This window comes from Lupinus angustifolius, chromosome LG12 (genome assembly GCF_001865875.1).
Source record: "Lupinus angustifolius cultivar Tanjil chromosome LG12, LupAngTanjil_v1.0, whole genome shotgun sequence".
NCBI classification, from domain to species: Eukaryota; Viridiplantae; Streptophyta; class Magnoliopsida; order Fabales; family Fabaceae; genus Lupinus; species Lupinus angustifolius.
The window spans coordinates 16,157,332-16,177,532 of NC_032020.1; the positions used below are offsets into that span (position 1 = coordinate 16,157,332).

At 32.2% G+C, this 20,201-nt stretch overlaps 2 protein-coding genes and 1 pseudogene across 3 annotated transcripts; 1 reads left to right on the forward strand and 2 right to left on the reverse strand.

Moving 5' to 3' along the window:
• LOC109362055 lies at nt 227-885 on the forward strand (annotated as a pseudogene).
• On the reverse strand, nt 1,419-6,637 carry LOC109362730 (probable receptor-like protein kinase At5g18500). Of its 2 annotated transcripts, XM_019608725.1 has the most exons (8): nt 6,245-6,637; nt 5,035-5,679; nt 4,810-4,914; nt 4,346-4,468; nt 4,063-4,233; nt 3,329-3,458; nt 2,909-3,121; nt 1,419-2,007 (listed from the first exon to the last, which is right to left on the reverse strand). In XM_019608725.1, the coding sequence occupies exons 2-8, from the start codon at nt 5,673-5,675 to the stop codon at nt 1,882-1,884; spliced, it is 1,509 nt and encodes a 502-aa protein (XP_019464270.1). In that variant the 5' UTR covers nt 5,676-5,679; nt 6,245-6,637; the 3' UTR covers nt 1,419-1,881. The 2 variants fall into 2 exon arrangements, with proteins under 2 accessions (XP_019464270.1, XP_019464269.1); XM_019608724.1 differs by lacking the exon at nt 6,245-6,637 and having other exon boundaries at nt 5,035-5,707.
• On the reverse strand, nt 15,117-19,361 carry LOC109362326 (novel plant SNARE 12-like). Its single transcript, XM_019608043.1, has 10 exons — nt 19,040-19,361; nt 17,792-17,884; nt 17,364-17,457; nt 17,061-17,098; nt 16,660-16,757; nt 16,279-16,358; nt 16,154-16,210; nt 15,976-16,068; nt 15,814-15,888; nt 15,117-15,550 (listed from the first exon to the last, which is right to left on the reverse strand). Exons 1-10 carry the CDS (start codon nt 19,114-19,116, stop codon nt 15,443-15,445), a joined length of 813 nt encoding a protein of 270 aa, XP_019463588.1. The 5' UTR covers nt 19,117-19,361; the 3' UTR covers nt 15,117-15,442.

The following is a 20,201-nucleotide window of genomic DNA, read 5'->3' on the forward strand; positions in this document are numbered from 1 at the left end:
TTTAAGAAAAAAGAAAATGTGGAACATCTTGAGAAAATTTTCTGCTATGATAAAGTACTCAAACTTATTAAATAAATGGGTTTTATGTGCTAAGCAGTAAATGTGAATCTGTCAGGGGCTTTGGTGAACCAAATTTCAAATATTAGTCTTAATTAGGTGAACCAATGCAAGCCAAACTGCTCAACTTCCAAACACAACTTTTGCTTCCATCATTCAAAACATGAACTTCATGCTTCATTAGTATTATATAATGGTATAGTATGATTGTTATGATCATAATTAACATTGCATTTTGTGGAAGAGTTTTTTTTGTTGAAATGGCTTGCAACACCTCATTATCATTGGTGAAGGAAAAAGAACATGAAGGGGCAGAGATAGTGTATGGCTCAGAAAAATGTCAAAAGCATTCCATAGAGCTGTTACAAGAGCTTGGTTTCCCAAAGGGTGTTCTTCCCTTGAAGGACCTAGTTGAATGTGGCAGAGTTAGAGAAAGTGGGTTTGTGTGGATGAAGCAGAAGGAACCATATGAACATTTCTTTGAGAGAACCAACACAAGGGTGAGCTATGCTGTAGAAGTCACTGCATATGTGGAGAAGTTGAAGATGAAGAAAATGAGTGGCATTAAGAGCAAGCAAATGCTGCTTTCGGTGCCAATTACTGAGATGAGCATAGAAGATCCTTAGGGAAAGAAGATACTATTCAAGACCCCTGTGAGAATTGGAAAGTCCTTCCCTATCACAGCCTTCATGACAGAAGAGGAAGAGCAGAAGTACCTGCAGTTGCATGAGGAAGAGATTAAATAAAATAATTAACTAGGTCTATGGTTAATGAATTCATCACGTATTTTAGCATAATATAATACAATGCCATAATATTTGTTAATGAGAGGACCACTTTGTCAGGGTTGATTGTTATTTTGGTAGTGCTATACTGCTATTTGTTCCATTATATAAATGGAAAGCTTTTAGAGTAGCCGTTGGCTTTTTGGATGGACTTGCTGTTGGAACCATTAGTGCTGGTGCACCAATTCATTTCAATCTTATTATATCTTCACCAAACTTGGAATTTCTGGTGCTAGTTATTATTATTATTATCTTAACGAAACTTACTAGGTAAAGGTTCATGACCCTTTTGAAGCATACTACCAAAAGAAACAACAAATTCTCAATTCCTTCATTACCTAATTGCACATAGTCTTTCTATATTATTAAACATTGTAGTATTGTGAGGAGATTGAAAATCAAGAACCCCTGCATTTCCCAGGGTTTGTGCTTCCTTAGGATGGTATTAAAATAGTGGGGATAGGCTACTTTATGCTTCCTTAATAATGAACTCTCAGAGACTATAATTATAGACAATAGAGAAGTACACATATTTGTGTGTTTTTTTTTATAATCTATACATAGTCGATTCGAAGCCAGAATAAAAGATTATAACAATATCATAGACAATATAACAGATTGTAGACAATAGGTAGCACACCTTTTCTGTGTCTTGCAATCTTGATTTAAAAATAAAACTTAAGAGTCTTGTGCAAGTAAAGAGCAATTCCTTGATGATATTAATGAGTGGTTCAAGAAATGAAAAGGCAAAAAAAGGGAAGAGAAGGTAAGAATACCAATGAACTGTACACACTGATGCAGAGGATCTATTTAATCCCATATTCATGCACAACAATCTATCTTCTAACATCTACATCTATGCTGTAACAACAATCGTGTATATAAATCACCCCGGCGTAACTTGTTCGTGCTCCATGTCTTTTGATGTCAAATATGGCAAGGCATTAGAACTCAGAAGCTCAAGAGAATGCAAAGATTGCCCTTCCATTCGTGTACCTTATTCTGCAATTTGCACATCTTGGCTTTGAGATCCATATCTCTACTTCCTTTGTTTCCTTCTGCCATTGGAATTGGATTCTGGATTATCACTCTTATCTGTATCCGAAGCCTCCTTCTGGGCCCCCATCTCTATATTTTCTGCCTGACTCTTTCGCCGTCTTCTATCCTGAAATGTCATCCACTTTATTTGAGAAATATGCCATGTTTCAAACACTTCATCAAGTGTAAACCTTATATGGAATAGGTCACTTTGAAGTAGTCTCAAAGTAGATGTTTTAGTTACAGCATCTTCAGAAGAAGAAAAATTCAAACATTGCAACAAAGAACCACATGTAAATTCATAAAAGAAAGAAAAACAACTGCTACAAAAAGTCGATGAAGCGCTAGACACAAGACTGATATGGACAGTGTCCAAAACATAAAACACCGGGACACAACAATATACACACACGCACACACACACACATATCTATATATATATTAAAATGTAAAATAAATTAAATATAAAGACCGTGAGAAAAGATCTAAATTGAAATCAGTATTTATATATTTTCTTATGATAATGAGGCTTAAGAAAAAATACCAAGAGGCATCATTACAATGTAAGCACTCTATTTCTTTAAAAGAAAGATTCTCAAGCAAAAGATTAATTATATCTTTCACCTTTATGTGCAACCAGAAATTAAGAAACTACACAGTCTATCTAAGACTCTTCCCCCCTTCTTGATCACCAACATTGAAAAAGACAACCTCTAGTATCAGTTCATCAAGTGATAAATTAGCAAATCCAATTCCACAATCATCAAGTGATCCAAACTTTCTTACTATATCCAACATTATAGTTACCCAAAAATTTGAAAATTTATCTAAATAAAAGTGTCCTTGGAAGTGTCTATCCATTTGGGTGTCATCTAAGCGTCCAATCCGTATCCGGGAGATGTATAAGCACACAACATAATATTCTTTTAATTGACATTAGTCGGACACTCGATAAGTAGTTGTCAATGCTTCATAGCACAAAGTTGGAAACTTGTTATGATTATTTAGATGAGAAACAGAAGTCAAACCTCTCGGGGAATGGGATATTCCTCTGATTCAAGCATACGAACAACTTGACTCATCTTTGGTCTTTTCTCAGAATACGGATCAACACACCTCAAAGCAGTCAAAAGGGCTCGTTTAAGGGAACTTGTTGATGGCCTGGTTTCAATGTTGGGGTCCACCACCTCTTCTGCACGCCTACTCCCTACCATCAACTTGAGCCAATCAACCAAATTTACCTACAAGAACCATCCAATGATATTAAGAAATATCTAAAAAGTTCAAAATACAGTAAGAATAAGTATTATGGATAGACATAAAGTTGGAAAGTACTCCAAGGAAATTTCTAATGTATGGCATGCGTCACATTAAAAATACAAGTGAAAATAATAAAAACAGATAAATACATGCAAGTCGGGGCATATTACAAAATACCAATGACACACCTCAGCTGTTGGTCGGCTATAATCCACTGGGTCTCTTCCAGTAATTGCTTCAAGAAGCAATACTCCAAAACTATAAACATCACTCTTTTCGTTTAGTAAGCCAGAATTGGCATATTCTGGAGCCACATATCTGAAAATTACAGTGCAGACAATTAAAAGGAGAACGTAGTTGGCTAGCTAGAGAGTTAAAAGAGCCAATAAATTCAAAACATAAATGTTATGGTAGGCCCGTAGAATTGATATTTAGAAATGACAATCATACAATTTTTGAAGCAAAATGAAATGAAATGGTTAATATTTTGTTTTGATGAGACCATGAGGGATCCCCACAGGCAAGGCCCATTTGAACCACCCATGGGACTAACTTTTTTATATCTCGGGACCATGAGGGTTACATGGTCTCCCCATAACTTATTTCTCAAGGATTTAAACTCATGCCATCCTTCCAGGGGGTCGAGGTTACTTGCCAGTTCGACCCACCCTTGTGTTAGGTGAAACACTTAATATTCAGCTTAATATGGTATATACATTGTGTATTTCATGATTAGATGATGAGCATGACTTTACCAAGGACAGTTAATCTAAAACTTAGATTAACTATATAACTCCTCAATTTGCATTATAAAATACAAAAAACAAGCGTTAGTAACCATGCCTTCCCAAAGAAGAAATAACAAGGAAAATTACTTTTGAAACATAAAAAAAAGTCCTAAATCTGTAGACAGACAGCTTACCCAAAAGTGCCCATTACTCTAGTTGTGATATGACTTTTTCCAGCACCTAGTAACTTGGCAAGCCCAAAGTCAGATATTTTGGCATTGAAGTCATCATCAATTAGAATATTACTTGACTTTATGTCTCGATGTACAACTTTAGGCTCAATTGCCTCATGCAAATAAGCCAGCCTGTAAGAAAATAATATTAGATCAGTAAAGGAAAGTCATCAAATAATGAAAAGGGAAAAACATAAGTCGGGATATGTAGTTAATTAGTTTTTTGAGAAGTAAATGAGCATACGCTTTAGCTGTTCCAAGGAGAATTTTAATCCGGGCATCCCAAGTAAGAAAACCATACTGCCGCATGGCTCCATGAAGCCATTGTTCTAAATTGCCATTGTTAACATACTCATAAATCAACAACCTGAAATTAATAGGGAATTCATTAAGAATAAAAAATTCAAATTATACAAACCAGTACGAGAGTAGTATGCAAATGCAACTTGGATGCTATTTACCAAGAAAATAAATACAAAAATCTACACAGCATTTGCTGCGATTATATAAGATAAAACAAATTTAGAGACAATCAAATCAAAACAAAAGTAGGCACCAGTAGTCAAAACACAAATGCATGCAGCTAGACACAAGTATGAAATTGGTCATGATTCATATTTCACTGATTCCAAAATATATAGAATACAAATACAAGTGGGAATCTGGATATTTAACCCAAACAAAATGCAGAACAAACCAATACGCTACCTGTGAGTGCCTTCAATGCAATAGCCCAAAAGTCTGACCAAGTTCTTATGCCTTACATGACCAATAGCCTCAACTTCCACCCTGAATTCCTTTTCAGCTTGTCCTCTGCATCATGGACATCAACAGTATTAGATAAACTATCTGAACACAAACAAACATTCTGATAAAACATGAAACAAGAGATTCAAAATTGAAAATAAAAATGAAGGCCACAATGCCACTTACAGATTATTAAGAAGCTTCTTAACAGCTACAGGACTTCCATTGACTAGTTGGCCTCGATAAACAACTCCATATCCACCTTCGCCGATAATATTGTCTTTTGAAAACCTGTTTGTTGCAACTTCCAGGTCCCTCAATGTAAACCAGTGCCCCCAGCCAAGCTGAGAGAATTCAGGCAGACCAGACAAAGGGGATGGTGCGGTTATCGGATGCGAAGAAGACCTATAAACAGACTTCTCACCACTTTCTTCACCTGACTGAGAGCCATAAGCATCTTTCTCGAAATGAACAAATGAACCTGAATGACTGCTATTATCCCCATTTTTTGTTATGATCGTAACCTTTTCGGAATTCCTGTCACTATATTTGTCATACAGGCTCATAAAAGCTCCATTCTGAGGATGATTATTTGCTGATCCTTGATCAACTCTAATCTCTTTGATCACTTCTGTAACAGATAACATTTGGCTAAGGGGAAGCATGCCATTGACTCTTCTGGATTTCTTTCTTGATGAAAGACATATTGATAGCACCACAAGAATGACTATGATGAACATTCCAACTATTAATCCCATTAACTCCCATGCTTTCAACCCAAAAACAGACGTTTTCTTCAACAACCCGGAATTCAGATCAGATGCCATTTATCTGCAGAAGCCAGTGTTAAACATTAAAAAAAACACTACAATTCATAAAACAAAAACAATGTTGCAAAATAAAGCACACCATACATACACCTGGTTTAACAAAGAAAATCACACGTCCAGTTATGTAAAATTCCAGCAAGAAATTAAGTTGTTTAATATACTTTTCAGTAGTAAGAAAGTAATTTGTTTAAAAAAACTGCAATAAATTGAGTTAAATTTTTTTCAATAGTAAGAAACTCATTTAAAAAAAACTGCAATAAATTGACTTCAGAGTTTTTGAAAAAAATAAATCGGAAGAGACCATGGGGAGGATATAAAGGCAAAATAAAATTTGGTTTTACATAATATATGATACTTGGAAAACTTTGTTCCTTTTGTACACAGGAAAAATTAGGCCAAAAATAGAAGTTCTAATTAGCTAACAAAACAAAATAAGTTAAGCCACTAAACCAATGACAAGAAAAAGAGTCATTTGTTAATATCTCACTGGGATTTTTCAGAAATTAATATAGATACATAATAAATAGATAAATAAAATAATACTATATGAGAGAAAGATTGAAGACCTTCTCACAAATCCACAACTCAAATCCTTCACAGTTTTCTCTAAAGCTCCTTTTAAGACCCTAAATGAACAACTTAAACACTAGATCTGTTATGAACCAAAAATCCTCTTCTTTGCCAAAATGTGATTTTGATTTATGGGTTTTCTCAAGTGAGCCAATGGGTATCTATTTTCAATCTCAAAAATGTAACTTTCAGGCAAGCAGCACCAATCCTTATGTGGGTGTTGAATGGAAATGGAGAAACAGAAGAGGCATATGAGAGAAAAGGGGAATGGTGGGGTGTGGTTAATAATAAGAAGGGGTGGAATTATCAGTGGTAGGTGATTGGGGAAGTGACATTGACTTACAAGGCATTAAAAAATGTGAACCTTTCTTTGCTGTTTCTTCAAATCTATTCCCTCCCCCACACACCCTACCATTTTAATCAATCTCTCATTCCAATGTCTTTTACCCCTTCTCTGTTTTCATTTTATTCTTTTATTAATTACAAGAGAAAAAAATGAATCACATCAATGTGTTTATTACCTGAGGAATATGGCTTATTATGCATATGGGATATACAAATATTTGAGTTCTTCTAGAATAAACTTGAATTTGCATGAGATATAAAAATAGGAACCAGTCCTGATAGCAATACTCGTTGAAAGAGACCATCATAATTTTAAAAGAGATTAGTTCTTTATTCAAAAAATGAGGATAAAGAGATACATTTAGTAGTACTAAAAAACTTAAATTTGCATAGTGTTAGTTTTGTGATGTAATTTCAATGAATTTTCAGGTTGGCCAAAATTAAGTTAAAAGTTTATCCTGGTAACGAGTGCGGGTAGTGTTTTCCCATACCTAAGTCCGCAATATTTATGTGTACCCGTGTGGGTAGCAGGTATTTGCGAGTACCTAACGAGTTTTTAATTTTAATTATATATTTATATAATTTGTAACAATCAATATGTAAAAATAATTGTTACATGAATAATATGATTTTTATATGATAAAAGTCAAATATGTGAAATTTATTATGAAATGATAATAAAGTATATGATATATAATCTTCAAATAATAATAAATATATATAAAAATTTAACTAAAAACTAAATATATAAATTTGCGTATACCAACAGGGTGGGTATCACAAAACTCGTTCTCGCCCATATGTTATTATTGCGATACTCGTTGTGGATATTTTCACGAGATACCGAGGGTCAAATTTTTTTGTCATTCCTAAACCTTAAGAGTGACACTTGTTAAAAGAAATATATCATTAATTACAATGAAAAAGAACAAGTCACCTGATTGATTCAGCTTTGCTAATTGATTGTTCATCAATAGTTACTTACATAGAAAGCAACAGTTAAATTTGCATATTTTGTACTTGTAATGTGAATCAATTTCCTTATGATTTTAATATATATGAATTGGTCATCATTCAATTTTTTTATACAAATACTTTTAAGAATCAATAATGCACTGGCATAAAAAAACTAACAGTTTTAGTGCATAAATATTAAAATTATTAAGTACTAAAACAAAATCTTATTATATTTTAACTCTCAAAACATATGGTTCTAATTGAGATATAACAATTATGTGTATGAGGTAGAAAAAAACTTTTGAAGCAGATTTCTCCTTACACTCCTAACAGTATTAGTTTATTTCTAAATGTATTTCATAAAATTAGTCTTCCACGTATTACTATGTCATTTATGTGGAGAATACTTCGAAAATTTTGTATACATAAATATAAATATACTATAAAGAGATTCATGTAATATATGACTTCCTGCATCCGCTTCTTTTCTTTATTGTTTTTGTCATTCTTAAAGTTTGTTCAGACTATGACAGATAAACAGATGCTTAAATGGGATATTTGACATTAAATAAATATGTGTAGGAAAAACAAAAGGAGATGCCCGTTACTACAAAATAATTAATTTCATTTTAGTCTGAATTCTTTTAAGCCAAACACATCAATAACATTAATTTTATTACACGTGACAAGTAATTAGTGTGGTATTGAAGAAATGCTATAGGATTGATGTGTGTGGAAAATAAATTAAGTTGAAAAGGTCAAAGAGAGTACACCGATGGAGATACTCTATCTATATTGGTATCATGTTCCGGACCAATAAAAATATATTATTTTATTTAAAGAAACAATTATAAAAATATAAAATAATATTTTTATATTATTTAATGATACTCCATTAGATAGAGACGTAAGGACAATGTCCTGTTCGCACATAGGATCCGGTTCTAGAGTACACACCTAAAAAGCTGAAAGTAGTCATTTTTTGAAAATTTCAATATCATTGAATTGCGCAAATTGCTAAATTTCATTTTTATCTTTATATATTAAATGTGAGGGTTTGTTTTGTTATCCCATTCAGTATGCTGGATAGTCAAGGAAACAGACTGGACACCATACCAATTTTCCTAATTGCCCATAATACCCCTCTTCTATATTTGTCTACCCAGCTTTGTCCTTGAATGGGAAGATGTTGTGCTGAAATTAGTAGGATTAGTTTTATTATATTCAATATTTTATGGTCTTTTTATAAATAAAAAAACTTTCTCTCTATTTACGTATTTTTTTCAAACATCAACATGTTAATAATTATTTTTTATCTTCTTATACTCTTTTTTGAGTGGTAAAAAATAAATATAAAATAAAGTTGTAAGAGAATTTAAAAATGGTTTTTGGTAAGAGAAATAATAACAATTTTATTAAAGATTAATAATTTCTTTATTTTGCATAAAGAAACCTGATGTGACATAACAAATATAAGTTGAAGTTTCATAAGTATTAATAAATAATAAATATTTAGTCGGTAGTATAAGATGAATTATATATATTATAACAATATAAATTTGAATTGAGATCATGAGTATTTTGTGAATTGTGATTGCTTTTAAGTGTTCATGAGATATATTTTGATTTATCCAAACTTTTTTAAAAATTTGGTAAGTTAGTTGATTAAATTATTGGGAACATTAATTAAAATATTAAATAGATTACTAGAAATGTTTTAAAGCTCCTAAGTTATAACATGCTGAAATAACTATACTTTTTCCATAAAAAATCTCATACCAAAACAGAATTAACTTTTTGATGAAATAGGTTGGTTGGGTAACTTATGGTCCTATCAACAGTGTTGCCATCAAACACACATGCTATCCTCCATTCATCCCACATGGATAATAATGAAAACTTTGAAACTGTATACACAAGAATACCCAAAGCATCCAACTGTTTCAGAAGGGTGTACTTGATTACATACCTTATAAGGGATGAAGGGGTCCTGCACAATGTGATGTTAATAAAATATTATAAAGGAAACATTCTATTGTTAGAAGAGCAATATAGTGAAAGGGAAAGCAAGTCCCACATTGTCAGACAAATAAATGGGCCTGTCATGATTGGCCAATTTCAACTCATATGGCTACCCTTTATACTGTATATATATGGAGCAATGATTGGTTTGAAAGGCCTAAGCTTGTAGATACATAAATATATGTATATGATACACAAGACAAGTCTTGTGGTTTGTTCCTATGGTCCTATGTTATTTCTTTAAGGCAAATTTTTCTGGTCCAGGTTAAGTACTTTTCGAATGCAGTGAATAAATGAACCCTCATCCACTCAACCAAAGACAACCAATTATTTCTGTGCCACTTGTTAAGATGGGGTACCTTATAACTTCAGTTGCAGTTTTTTCAAGAAGGGAACATTGTTCTGCAGTTCAGTTACATACAGATAATTCTTAAATGGAATGAGTAATTATAAGTTATAATTATTTCACAGAAAAAGTTAATTTTTTTGCTCTCTACTATATGATAATACTCTTACATTGTTTTTCTGTATTATTTTTCGGCACAATAAAGGTGTCTCCAATTGAGATCTCTTTCAACAAGGGAATAGTGTAGTTTCCTGTTAGACCGACAAGATGAGATCAGATTCTTAGATTTTGTACTAAATAAACAGATCATTGTTCAAATGTCATAATAACAAAGGCTCACATGAATATATTTATGAGATTTATTTAACAAGACTCATGTTTTAATTTCTCTCAACGACAGGATCCTAATCCTTTCAGGAAAATCTTTTTCATATACATATGTATGACATAAATAGAACATCTAACATCATAAATAAAGACTCAATTCTCTATCAACTATCTTTGATTTTGTTGGTTATGTATCATTTATTTATGATATTGGGTGGCTTGCACATGATATATATCTGGTAATCTTAACCTCTTTTGAACACTAATTATTTTGTTTTGCCCCCTCTGTCTATTCTTGATTTTGATGTATTCTTTCTTAATCATCCAGTTCTTCTTTTCATTAATTTAAATTAGATATTGGGGTTTTACATTTGTATCCGCAACCACTACGAAAGAAGATATATTAAGGTATTAGAAATCATGGAATTTTAGAAGTTGTGAAAAATATATCACCACTACAATTATAATCACATTGATCATATATACTAAAAATTGTTCCAAGCGTTAAGGTTTTTGAAGTTTTCACTTTAAAACTTTTTGAGATAGGTCAAAAGGAAACATAAAGGAGACAAATAGGGGAGTTATTGGATCTCTCGTGACACACCTTTTTATTGTATAAAGCTGATTAAAATGGGAGATTAGCAATATTTAAGCCTAGTGTAACTAGGAAGATTCATAGGGTGGCTAACAAAGATTGAAAACAGTTCCAGCTATATCAGTGGAAATACATAAATAACTTCTTGCTTTAACATTTTCCACTAATACAATTAATAATTCACGTGGAAACAAGGTTCTTGGATTCTTCTTTTTCCATTTAGCCAGGTTTACATGATTCTTTTTATATACTTCTCAATGTAATTATTTACCCAAATAGGAAAAATATATATTGTCAAGAAAAAATATCAATATTTTTTACCCGCATAGGAAATATTTCTTCGGGATCCGTTTATAAAATTATAAAGCAAGATTCTTGTTTGACCAAAAGCATGCTTAGCTGGACAAAGAGTGTGTTAGTTAATTAATTAAGAATGAGAAAGATATGGGTGGCATAATTGCATTGCCTAATAACACTGATGGTCGATGGAACACTACTTAAATGGTTTGTGTTACTTGGATGCACGCAATGTTAATGCACTTGAAAACTATATTATTGAGTCAATCGACTTTAAACGGATAGTTATTTTATTTTTTTATAGTTTTTTCTTCACAAGCGTAGATAAATTAGCTATTTTTTGGGAGGGGACTTCACTATTTGCTTTTAAGTTCATTTATTCAAAATAATAATATCATGGGAGTTTAGAAAGAAAAAAAGCTAATTCTTCCAACATAAACACTAGCTTGATCATTGTTCCATTATCTTAAATTTATATTTCAAATTCTGAACACGGTTCTTCTCATGTTAATCACTATGGAACAAAATGTTAAAACATGAAAGATAAAATAAATAAAAAAGAAAAGCAACCAACTAAGTACCAAGTACCAAAAATACGTTTCTCTAATAGTGTAATGTTCAGCTACATCCCAAACTAACTAAAAGATCAAATTTTCGAATGAGTACTCAAACACCTCAAAAGATATAAAGATTAATTCATTACCCAAAAAGTGATAGATATCCTTCTTAGTACAAAAGATACAAACAAACTAAGAACCAATTCTCATGAAAAGAAAGGTTAGGTATTCATTTTCTTTTGTATATCTCGTTTGGTAAGCCGAATACAAGGAACTGAAGCAAGGAGGCATTCGTTATGGACTCATGGAATATCCTCAAGATAACATAAACAAATGCAAAGACTTGTCTTCTGCCGACAACTGCTGCTACAATTTTACAATAAATTCTAAACTCAATCTCTCAACTGCCTTCTATGGTAAGATTTTGTCAGAAGTTAGATACATTCCCAATAGCTGAACTTTATACTTTCAAGTTTCAATACACATATTAATAAAAGTAAGAGTAACTATTTATTTCACTTTTAAAAAAATTGTATATATTAATTTGGTCCTTGGAAAATTGAATAATTCAAAATGGTTCCTAAAAAAATAAAATCTAAGACATATTAATTATTTTTAATATTTTTTATAACTTATGTTAATAACTATTTTGATTCATATTTTTTATCATTAATTTATATTTTTTATTTGATCTAAAGTATGCTGGATTTTTTTACTACTTTAACACAATTTCAGATTCATTACCCAAAAAACAAAAGGAGAAAGTACCCTTGATTTATATTCTTGGCTTGTGACCCTCTTAAAGTGTCCCCCGTGTCCTAAATTTACAACGCACAAATGCTACTGGGACCAAAACCTTTGAGTTAAATATTCTATATAATACATATAGTTAACACAGCACATGTTTTTCAAAATAACAAAAGTGAAAGTCTCCCATATTAGATTATTCCTTGGTCATAAACCTTCTAAGGAAGCCCCTTAATCAAACTCAATTCAACAAAACTCTACTAAAATATGGATTATATGGTATACCAGCATAGATTTCATTTCAATTAAAAAGTGATAATCATGGGACTCAATAAGCAAAATCATTTGTTCTTATAATAAATTAAATAAACAATAATATTTGGTGTTGTTAGTGAGACCAAGAGAAGCTTCCACAGAAACAGTCTAGTTGGTATGCTTTGATATTTATTCTCTATTCACAAGAGATTCCAATTAATCATATGTGACATTAGGCTGTAATTTCAAGCTGTTGAGACATCAAATTTTGGATGTGGCTGTGGCGTTTGAGACACGACCACATATGATAATATGACCACACACGCAATGTTGTGGATTCTGGTTTGCTGCTATTGTTGCTTATGAATTGTGATAATGCCTGCTAGTAGTTGAAATTGCTTTGTCTGTTGATGTTATACTTATATAATAATATTAATTGTTAGCTTAGGTGGTAGTGTCAAGTGTCAATACATTTTCATTCATATATCTAATTTATCGTAGGTAATCATAACTATAAATGTGTGTGGTAGCCTACAACTATATAACATGCCTAACAGTTCACATATACTCGTTTAATAATGAACCATAGGTTGGTTCTGGTTCAGGTTTTAAGTTTTTTTATATATGTGTCGTTTCTTTTCTTTCTTTTTTTATATATTTTATCGTAAGGATAGTAAGCATTTGTCATGAATCATGACGTTGACTAAAATTTCCTACCTAAAAATGGGTATACTGGTAGTTCAATAAAATTGTTAATTCAATTGTAGAAATCTAAGTGTTAACTTCAATACCTATCAAACGGAATTCCTTAATATTAATCTTTTTTTCAGGACAGGTGATTGATTTTTCAAAAATGATTTTGGTAGTGTTACTTAGGGTTGACAATAAACTGAACCAACTCGGTATTCGTTCGAAACTCGATTCGTTATTTAGCTCGATAAACTTGGTTCATAAACCAAATGAGTCAATTTTGAGCTAAAAATTGAGCTCGTTAAATAAACGAGCCGAACTTGAGTTAGATACAGTTCGACTCGTTAGGTTCATGAGCTGACTCGATATATATATATATATATATACAAATATATTTAGATGTATATAAATATATGTATGTATATGTATATATATAACTAATTTTTTATGATTATTATGATATGATTTATACATTATTTTTATTTTTATATTTATAATCAAAGTTAAATATATATATAAAAAAATTGTAGTATTTTTAAAAATGAAATAATTAATTGAGTTGTCCAAATGAACTAATTCGAACTGAGTCGAACAGTTTGCGAACTTTAATCGAGCCGAACTCGAGTTAAAAAAATAACTCATATCGAACTCGAGTCGAGTTTCGAGTCAAACCAATTTTTATCGAGCTAAACCGAACAGAACTCTAGTTCAACTCGGTTTGACTCGTTTAATTATTTTGTGTGAAGCGAAAATGTTAAGCTTCTCCTAAAAGCTGAAATTTGGCTTTTATCCACACAAACATTTTTTTATTAAAACTAAGCATAAAAGTGAGGATTAACTTGCTCCAAGGGTAAATTTAGTCTTTATTCTAATTATCAATTTTATGAATATCTAATAGTTTAAATCTACTCACTAATTTAAAACCATTAGATTTCCATAGAATAGATGGCTATGATGAAGATTAAGTTTAAAAAACTTACTCAAGTGGATCTCATGAACCAAATATATAATGTAATAAATAATTTTTATCATACCAAAAAATACATTGTTTAAGAAATAAGCCTAAACAAACGGAGTCTTAGTTCTGAATCCAAATTGGCTTAAAGCATAAATGGAGATCAGTAGAGGGGCACACTATTTAGGATTTCATTTGGAAAAAAAAATCAAGCATCCCATGGATTAAAATAGAAATAGGATTATCACATTTACTAGAATCTTAATATTTAAAAAAATGAGATTAAAATATGGCTATAATCAACAATACGTATCTCAAATGAAAATAAACCAGCTACATTATTCTAAGGTAACCCATCTGCAATTCCAAAGCTACCCATTACTACAGTTTCATGTTTGTAATTGTGAAGAGCACATAGGTAAACCTCTAACTTATATAGTCTCTGGGTTTAATCTTTAGTGTTGGCTCAATCAAATGGGCTGTTAATTCAGTTTTTGCTCAAATTTGTTTCCAAGTGCAAATCTTCAGCCACAAATCTAGTTGTAACATAACTGACAAATTGAATTTTAAACATTTTAATAAGCACTTTTAATACAATTTAGAAAGTAGAATGATCAATTTTGCACCCTGTTAGTATTTCTCATTCAAATTCGGCTAAGTAACTAAATGAAAAACTTGATGTTGAAATATCAGGATCTAGGACTTCGAGGTCCAGGGAAAGAAAAATAACATGAGAAGCTGCAAGCATGTTTAAAATGTCACTTACAAAACCGAATAACTCATAGATTACAGATTATTCATAAATCTCATTTGAATCAGACATGTACATCATGGATTTCACAATAGAGTATTATTTTCATTCTAGTCCCACATGTTTGGAAGTTTACATAAGAAACATGGCATTCAAAGCAAAGCAAAAGGCTCTCGTGTGGTTTATATAGAATCACAAACAGAATGTGCAAGAATATATTTTTAAATTCAAATTAATTGAAGACACCGGACCGATGTCTCTGACAGCAATCCTCTAACTTTCCCATTGATACAAACAAGAATGAAATTGGTAGGATTCAGATGGAGAAAACTCTTCTTCACATTCAAAAATTAATCAAATCGTTCTCCACTCTTTACATACAAAAGCCTTCTACTGGTGGGAACTGGAGGCGCCAATCCTGGGATATCTCTGATATCTTTATTGTGAGGATTCACAATCTGCAAAATATTTCTGGTTAAAACAGTATTGTACACAAAAAATGAAACATTTGATGGTGCAAAATGGAAGATTTGTTGACTACTCAAGCATTTCAATAGGCAATTACTTGCATGGGTCAACATGCAACATAAGTTCTCCCCTTTTTTCAGTGTTGTATAATGCATTACCTTATTTTAATCTTTAAAATGTGTTAAGTTCACTTGAGACAGAAAAATATTTCCCCAATCAATTCATCGAATTAATAGGGAAATGAACAACATACCTTGACGACAATAATGGCAACTACACCACAGACGATAAGGAACAGAAAAAGCATGATGCATTTGTCCGTAGCTACCTGACAACATGGGGAGAGATGATTTAGTTCCAATGAGAGGTTTGAAAGATAGTAAATAATATAAGAAAGCAATGAAAATGAAACTACCTGTCTACCAATCTCCTTAACAAGTTGGGAGGCCTTCTTTATAGAGAATTGAATCGAATCAAGCTCGTTAACAATACGACCCATTTGATCAGTCTGAACAATTTGAAAACCAATATAGATCAAATTTGTGATCACTTACTCTTCAACTCATAAAGTATATTCCACAAATCAAACTTACTTGGCCCTTCAGAGTAGAAGCAGTTTGGGTCCCCACTTCAATTGTTTGATGTACAACCTACATTTTGACAAGGGTCAGAACAAAGGACCAAAGGACAATGGAGTCATAACTCCAAAGTGACTCACCTGCTTAGATCTCTCAATAGCCTGATCAGTTTCATCCATTGTCTTTGTCCCAGCATCAATAAGTTCTTGATTTGACATTTCTATAGGACAAGCCAAATAACATTTTGGGGAGATAAATGTGTGTTATTCGCTACATGTCAAATCATTCAAAATACAATGAATACCCCAGCCACAAGTAGGATGGACTAACAAAGATGAAAGACTGAAGTATGCCATTGCAAAAATTAGCAACAAAAAAAAATACAATATAGAGATCCCAGATAGAGACTGTTTACAATAGAAGCACATCACGGTAAATTAATTTCAACTTATACGGTAACGTGCAGCCATTGTCTCATTGGTTATCAGCTAAAAGTCTACAACTTCAATTGAAATTTTTACCTGATGCCATTTGAACGTTTTCTTGAGCTGTAGGTTCACCTACTCCCGTCCCCATGTCGAAAAGCTCAACTTTCTTATTACCAAGTGTATTCATGAACCTGCCAATCATCCAAGTGATAGTATAAATCCTCCTTTCCCCCATTCATAGAACCCAAACGATTAAAAATATTTAGTTAGGAGCAAAAAAAATTATAAAACAAGGAAACTAAATTTTCCTTTATTGATTCTGCTGACACCAAGACCAAACATTTGTCATGAACTTCAAAGTTGAATAATATAATCACAGGAAACATTGGTATTAATCATCTGATTTGTTCCATAAGCTTTAGAAGACCCAATTGTATGCTGAAAAGAGAATTTCCTTTTCAGACTACAGAAATAGAAAATATAGATTAACTTACGTTTTTCTCAATGCCACGTAAGAGTTTAGCTCCTTGATCTGCAAGAGAAAAGGATGTTAGCAAACATAAAGAATTGGCTGTTTGAATACAAGGACAATCAATGTCTGACATACACATGGACAATATCCATAAAGTAATTGGCATCCCATGCAAACTATTGATGAAGTTGTTAAAACTTGAAAACAGGATAAGCTGGATAATCAAATTCACAACACATGGAAGATCTTGCACCCCCTTCCAAAGTTTCAAGAGGTACATAGAAGGTTCCCAACATAATCAAGAAAAAGGGTTCTGGGTACTGACCATTGATTGTTTTTCGTCATTGAGTTGCTTGTTCACTTCCTCAGGAGTTCTTCCTTCTGCATCTTTAATTTCATGATCAAACTCTTTTATCAATCTGAAACCAATAATAACAATATAGCAATTAATATTCTAAGAATGCTAGGAATGCATCTGAAAAGAAAATGGCAAAATATGCAAGATCACATAAAATTTCACTTCTTTCAGCATTGGCATATAAAAAGGCAAAAGAAGTTTACCTGTCAAATAAGAATTCTGGAAAGCACATAATTAGTACGATAAACAATATATCCAGATTTGTTTTCCATACAAAATTCAATATAGAACAAGGTTGCAAGTATCCTTCTCATTCAGATTTTTTGTGGGATCTCTCAAGTTACAGTTCCCACAAAGAGATGTAAAGATTACAACTAGATAAATGTGCGACTTACCTTTTGCACTCCCTCATTTTCCCCGTGAGTTCTTCCAGCTGATTACTTTGTCTATTTGAATCTTTAATCTTATCCAGCTTATGGAACCCATTTCTGGATGCAAAAAGGTGAATATATTAAAAATGCATACATAAAGAAATACATTACAGATCATCCACATTCTAACATGTATCAACAAATGCTTAAAGAATAGGATCTATTTAGACAGAGCAGTTAACCTTTATTTTCCTTCTACAGAAACAAATAGTTGTGTAACATGTGGCACTGGCTAAGGGTACATTATTACGAGACCAAAAGCAAAAAGTAAACCATACATCACTTATAAAAAGATAAATAAAAGCAAATAACATAATATCCATCAGACGCTTTAACCAATCACTGAGTGGAAGACAGAAACCCAGGCCCCAGACAGTTATATTCACAGTTTAAAGACATGTGAAACAAACCGTTGTCATCGGTTCAAACATGCTGGTAAGTAAAACATGCAATGTTTCTCTAACAACTGACTTTCAATATCCTTTGAAATCCAAATTAAAACTTTTCCGCAGAACATTAACGAGTGCCTTATATGATAAAATAAAATATTAAAATTGAATGAGGATTCACTTTATTCTAAAGACACACATCATGGACATCCAGCAATCTTACATAGCTAATGAAAGTGAAATAACAATGCATAACTATACCTCCATAAAAATTTATGTCTTCAAAATGATCAACATGTAGAATAAGGACAAGCAGTTGCTGAGATTGATGAGGGAGCATGGAGTTCGAAAAAGCAGGGAGCATAATTATACCACCATCACAATGTATTAATACTAGTCTACTATAATGTATATCAAGTGCCCCCTTCTAGTTCAACTAGTACCCTCCGGTCACTCATTTCGAGCACAGACACACTCAATTCACAAAGTACTGTCCTCCCATATCTAATTAGGTAACTATGTACCTTTAGAAACCATAAACCACCTAAATTCTGAAATATCACGAAACATAAAAGGCTAAGATAGAAACAACACCAGAGTGAACAATCATAAAATCTTTCAGCAAGCAACCTATCACTCAAAATGGCCAATTACATATCCCCCAACGTCAACAATCATAAAATCACGATAATCACAACCAAACATACAAAAAAAAAAGTCTTTCTTTCCCATGATCACAAGCAATGGCATACAATAAAAATACAAAGACAAAAGCAAAATAAGCATCAATGTAACATAATGATGATGGGCAAAGATAACATACGCGAGAGCTCGAAAATGGTCGCGAATTTCACCGTGGATCTGCTCAAGCTGTGGATTCATCTGCAAGTTGGAAGCCATGGTCGCCGGAGATAAATTCCGGCAATTAAAAATAAAGGGGAAAAGCAGAGAGAAACCCTAGGTGGTGGTTGATAAAAGAAGCATGATTTTGTTTAATTACACTAACGAGGAAGAAAAGAAAATGAAAATGAAAATGAAAATGCAGAATAGAAGAGAATGAGAATGTGGCAAGCTTTGGAATGAAAATGAAACTGAAAAATGGAAAGAGTGCGTGCAAGCAACACATTATCGCTGTCTCCCTGACAGATCAGGTCAGCTACTATTTATTTATTCATTTATTTATTGTTTTTATTTATAACATTCAATCAACACAAATAATGTTTGCCCTACACTCATTCAATATATTAATTTTTAAATATTATAATTTTCAACATAATATTTTTTTCCCTTGAAATGTCCAATGTAATATTCTATTCTTTTACTCGTTAACCAGTTCAATAAATACCCAAACTACTAAAATTTAAAGGTGGAACCATTAACAAAAAAAACTTTGTTGTTAAGCGATAATAATAAAATAAGGAAACAAGTTTTTTTTATATATAAATTAGAGTGACCCACCCCATATGTCCTTTGACACCCACACACAGCGCATTCCACTTCAACAAGGCTTGGCACCTATTCTTTCAAAATCATAAATTTCTCACCAATAATTTCAAACTAACAAAATTTGGATTTAACTTAACCAATTCATGCATATTTACTTTCGGCGTCCACCATTCATTGTTCAACATTCATGCATGTTCACCAAACTTCTTACTGCATTTTTAGTGTGATTAGATAAGTAACATGGGCTAAGGACTTAACATATACTCCCTAATCTATCCCACCAAATAGAAGGCACCAGTGGCAGCTTTTCCGTCTCAATAAAGCATGTAATGCAATGTAAATTAACATATGACAACAAAATAAATTTATAATATTGTAAGCAATGCTAATATCTTGCAGATCATGCACGCAAATTCAATTCAGGAAAATGGAACCATACAAACAATTGGAAACATTCGAAACTCATGCTGGTCGAAAACTGGATTGATATTATTAGCACATTTGGTGTGGGGTTGTCTAGCAAAGAGCACCTTCACATT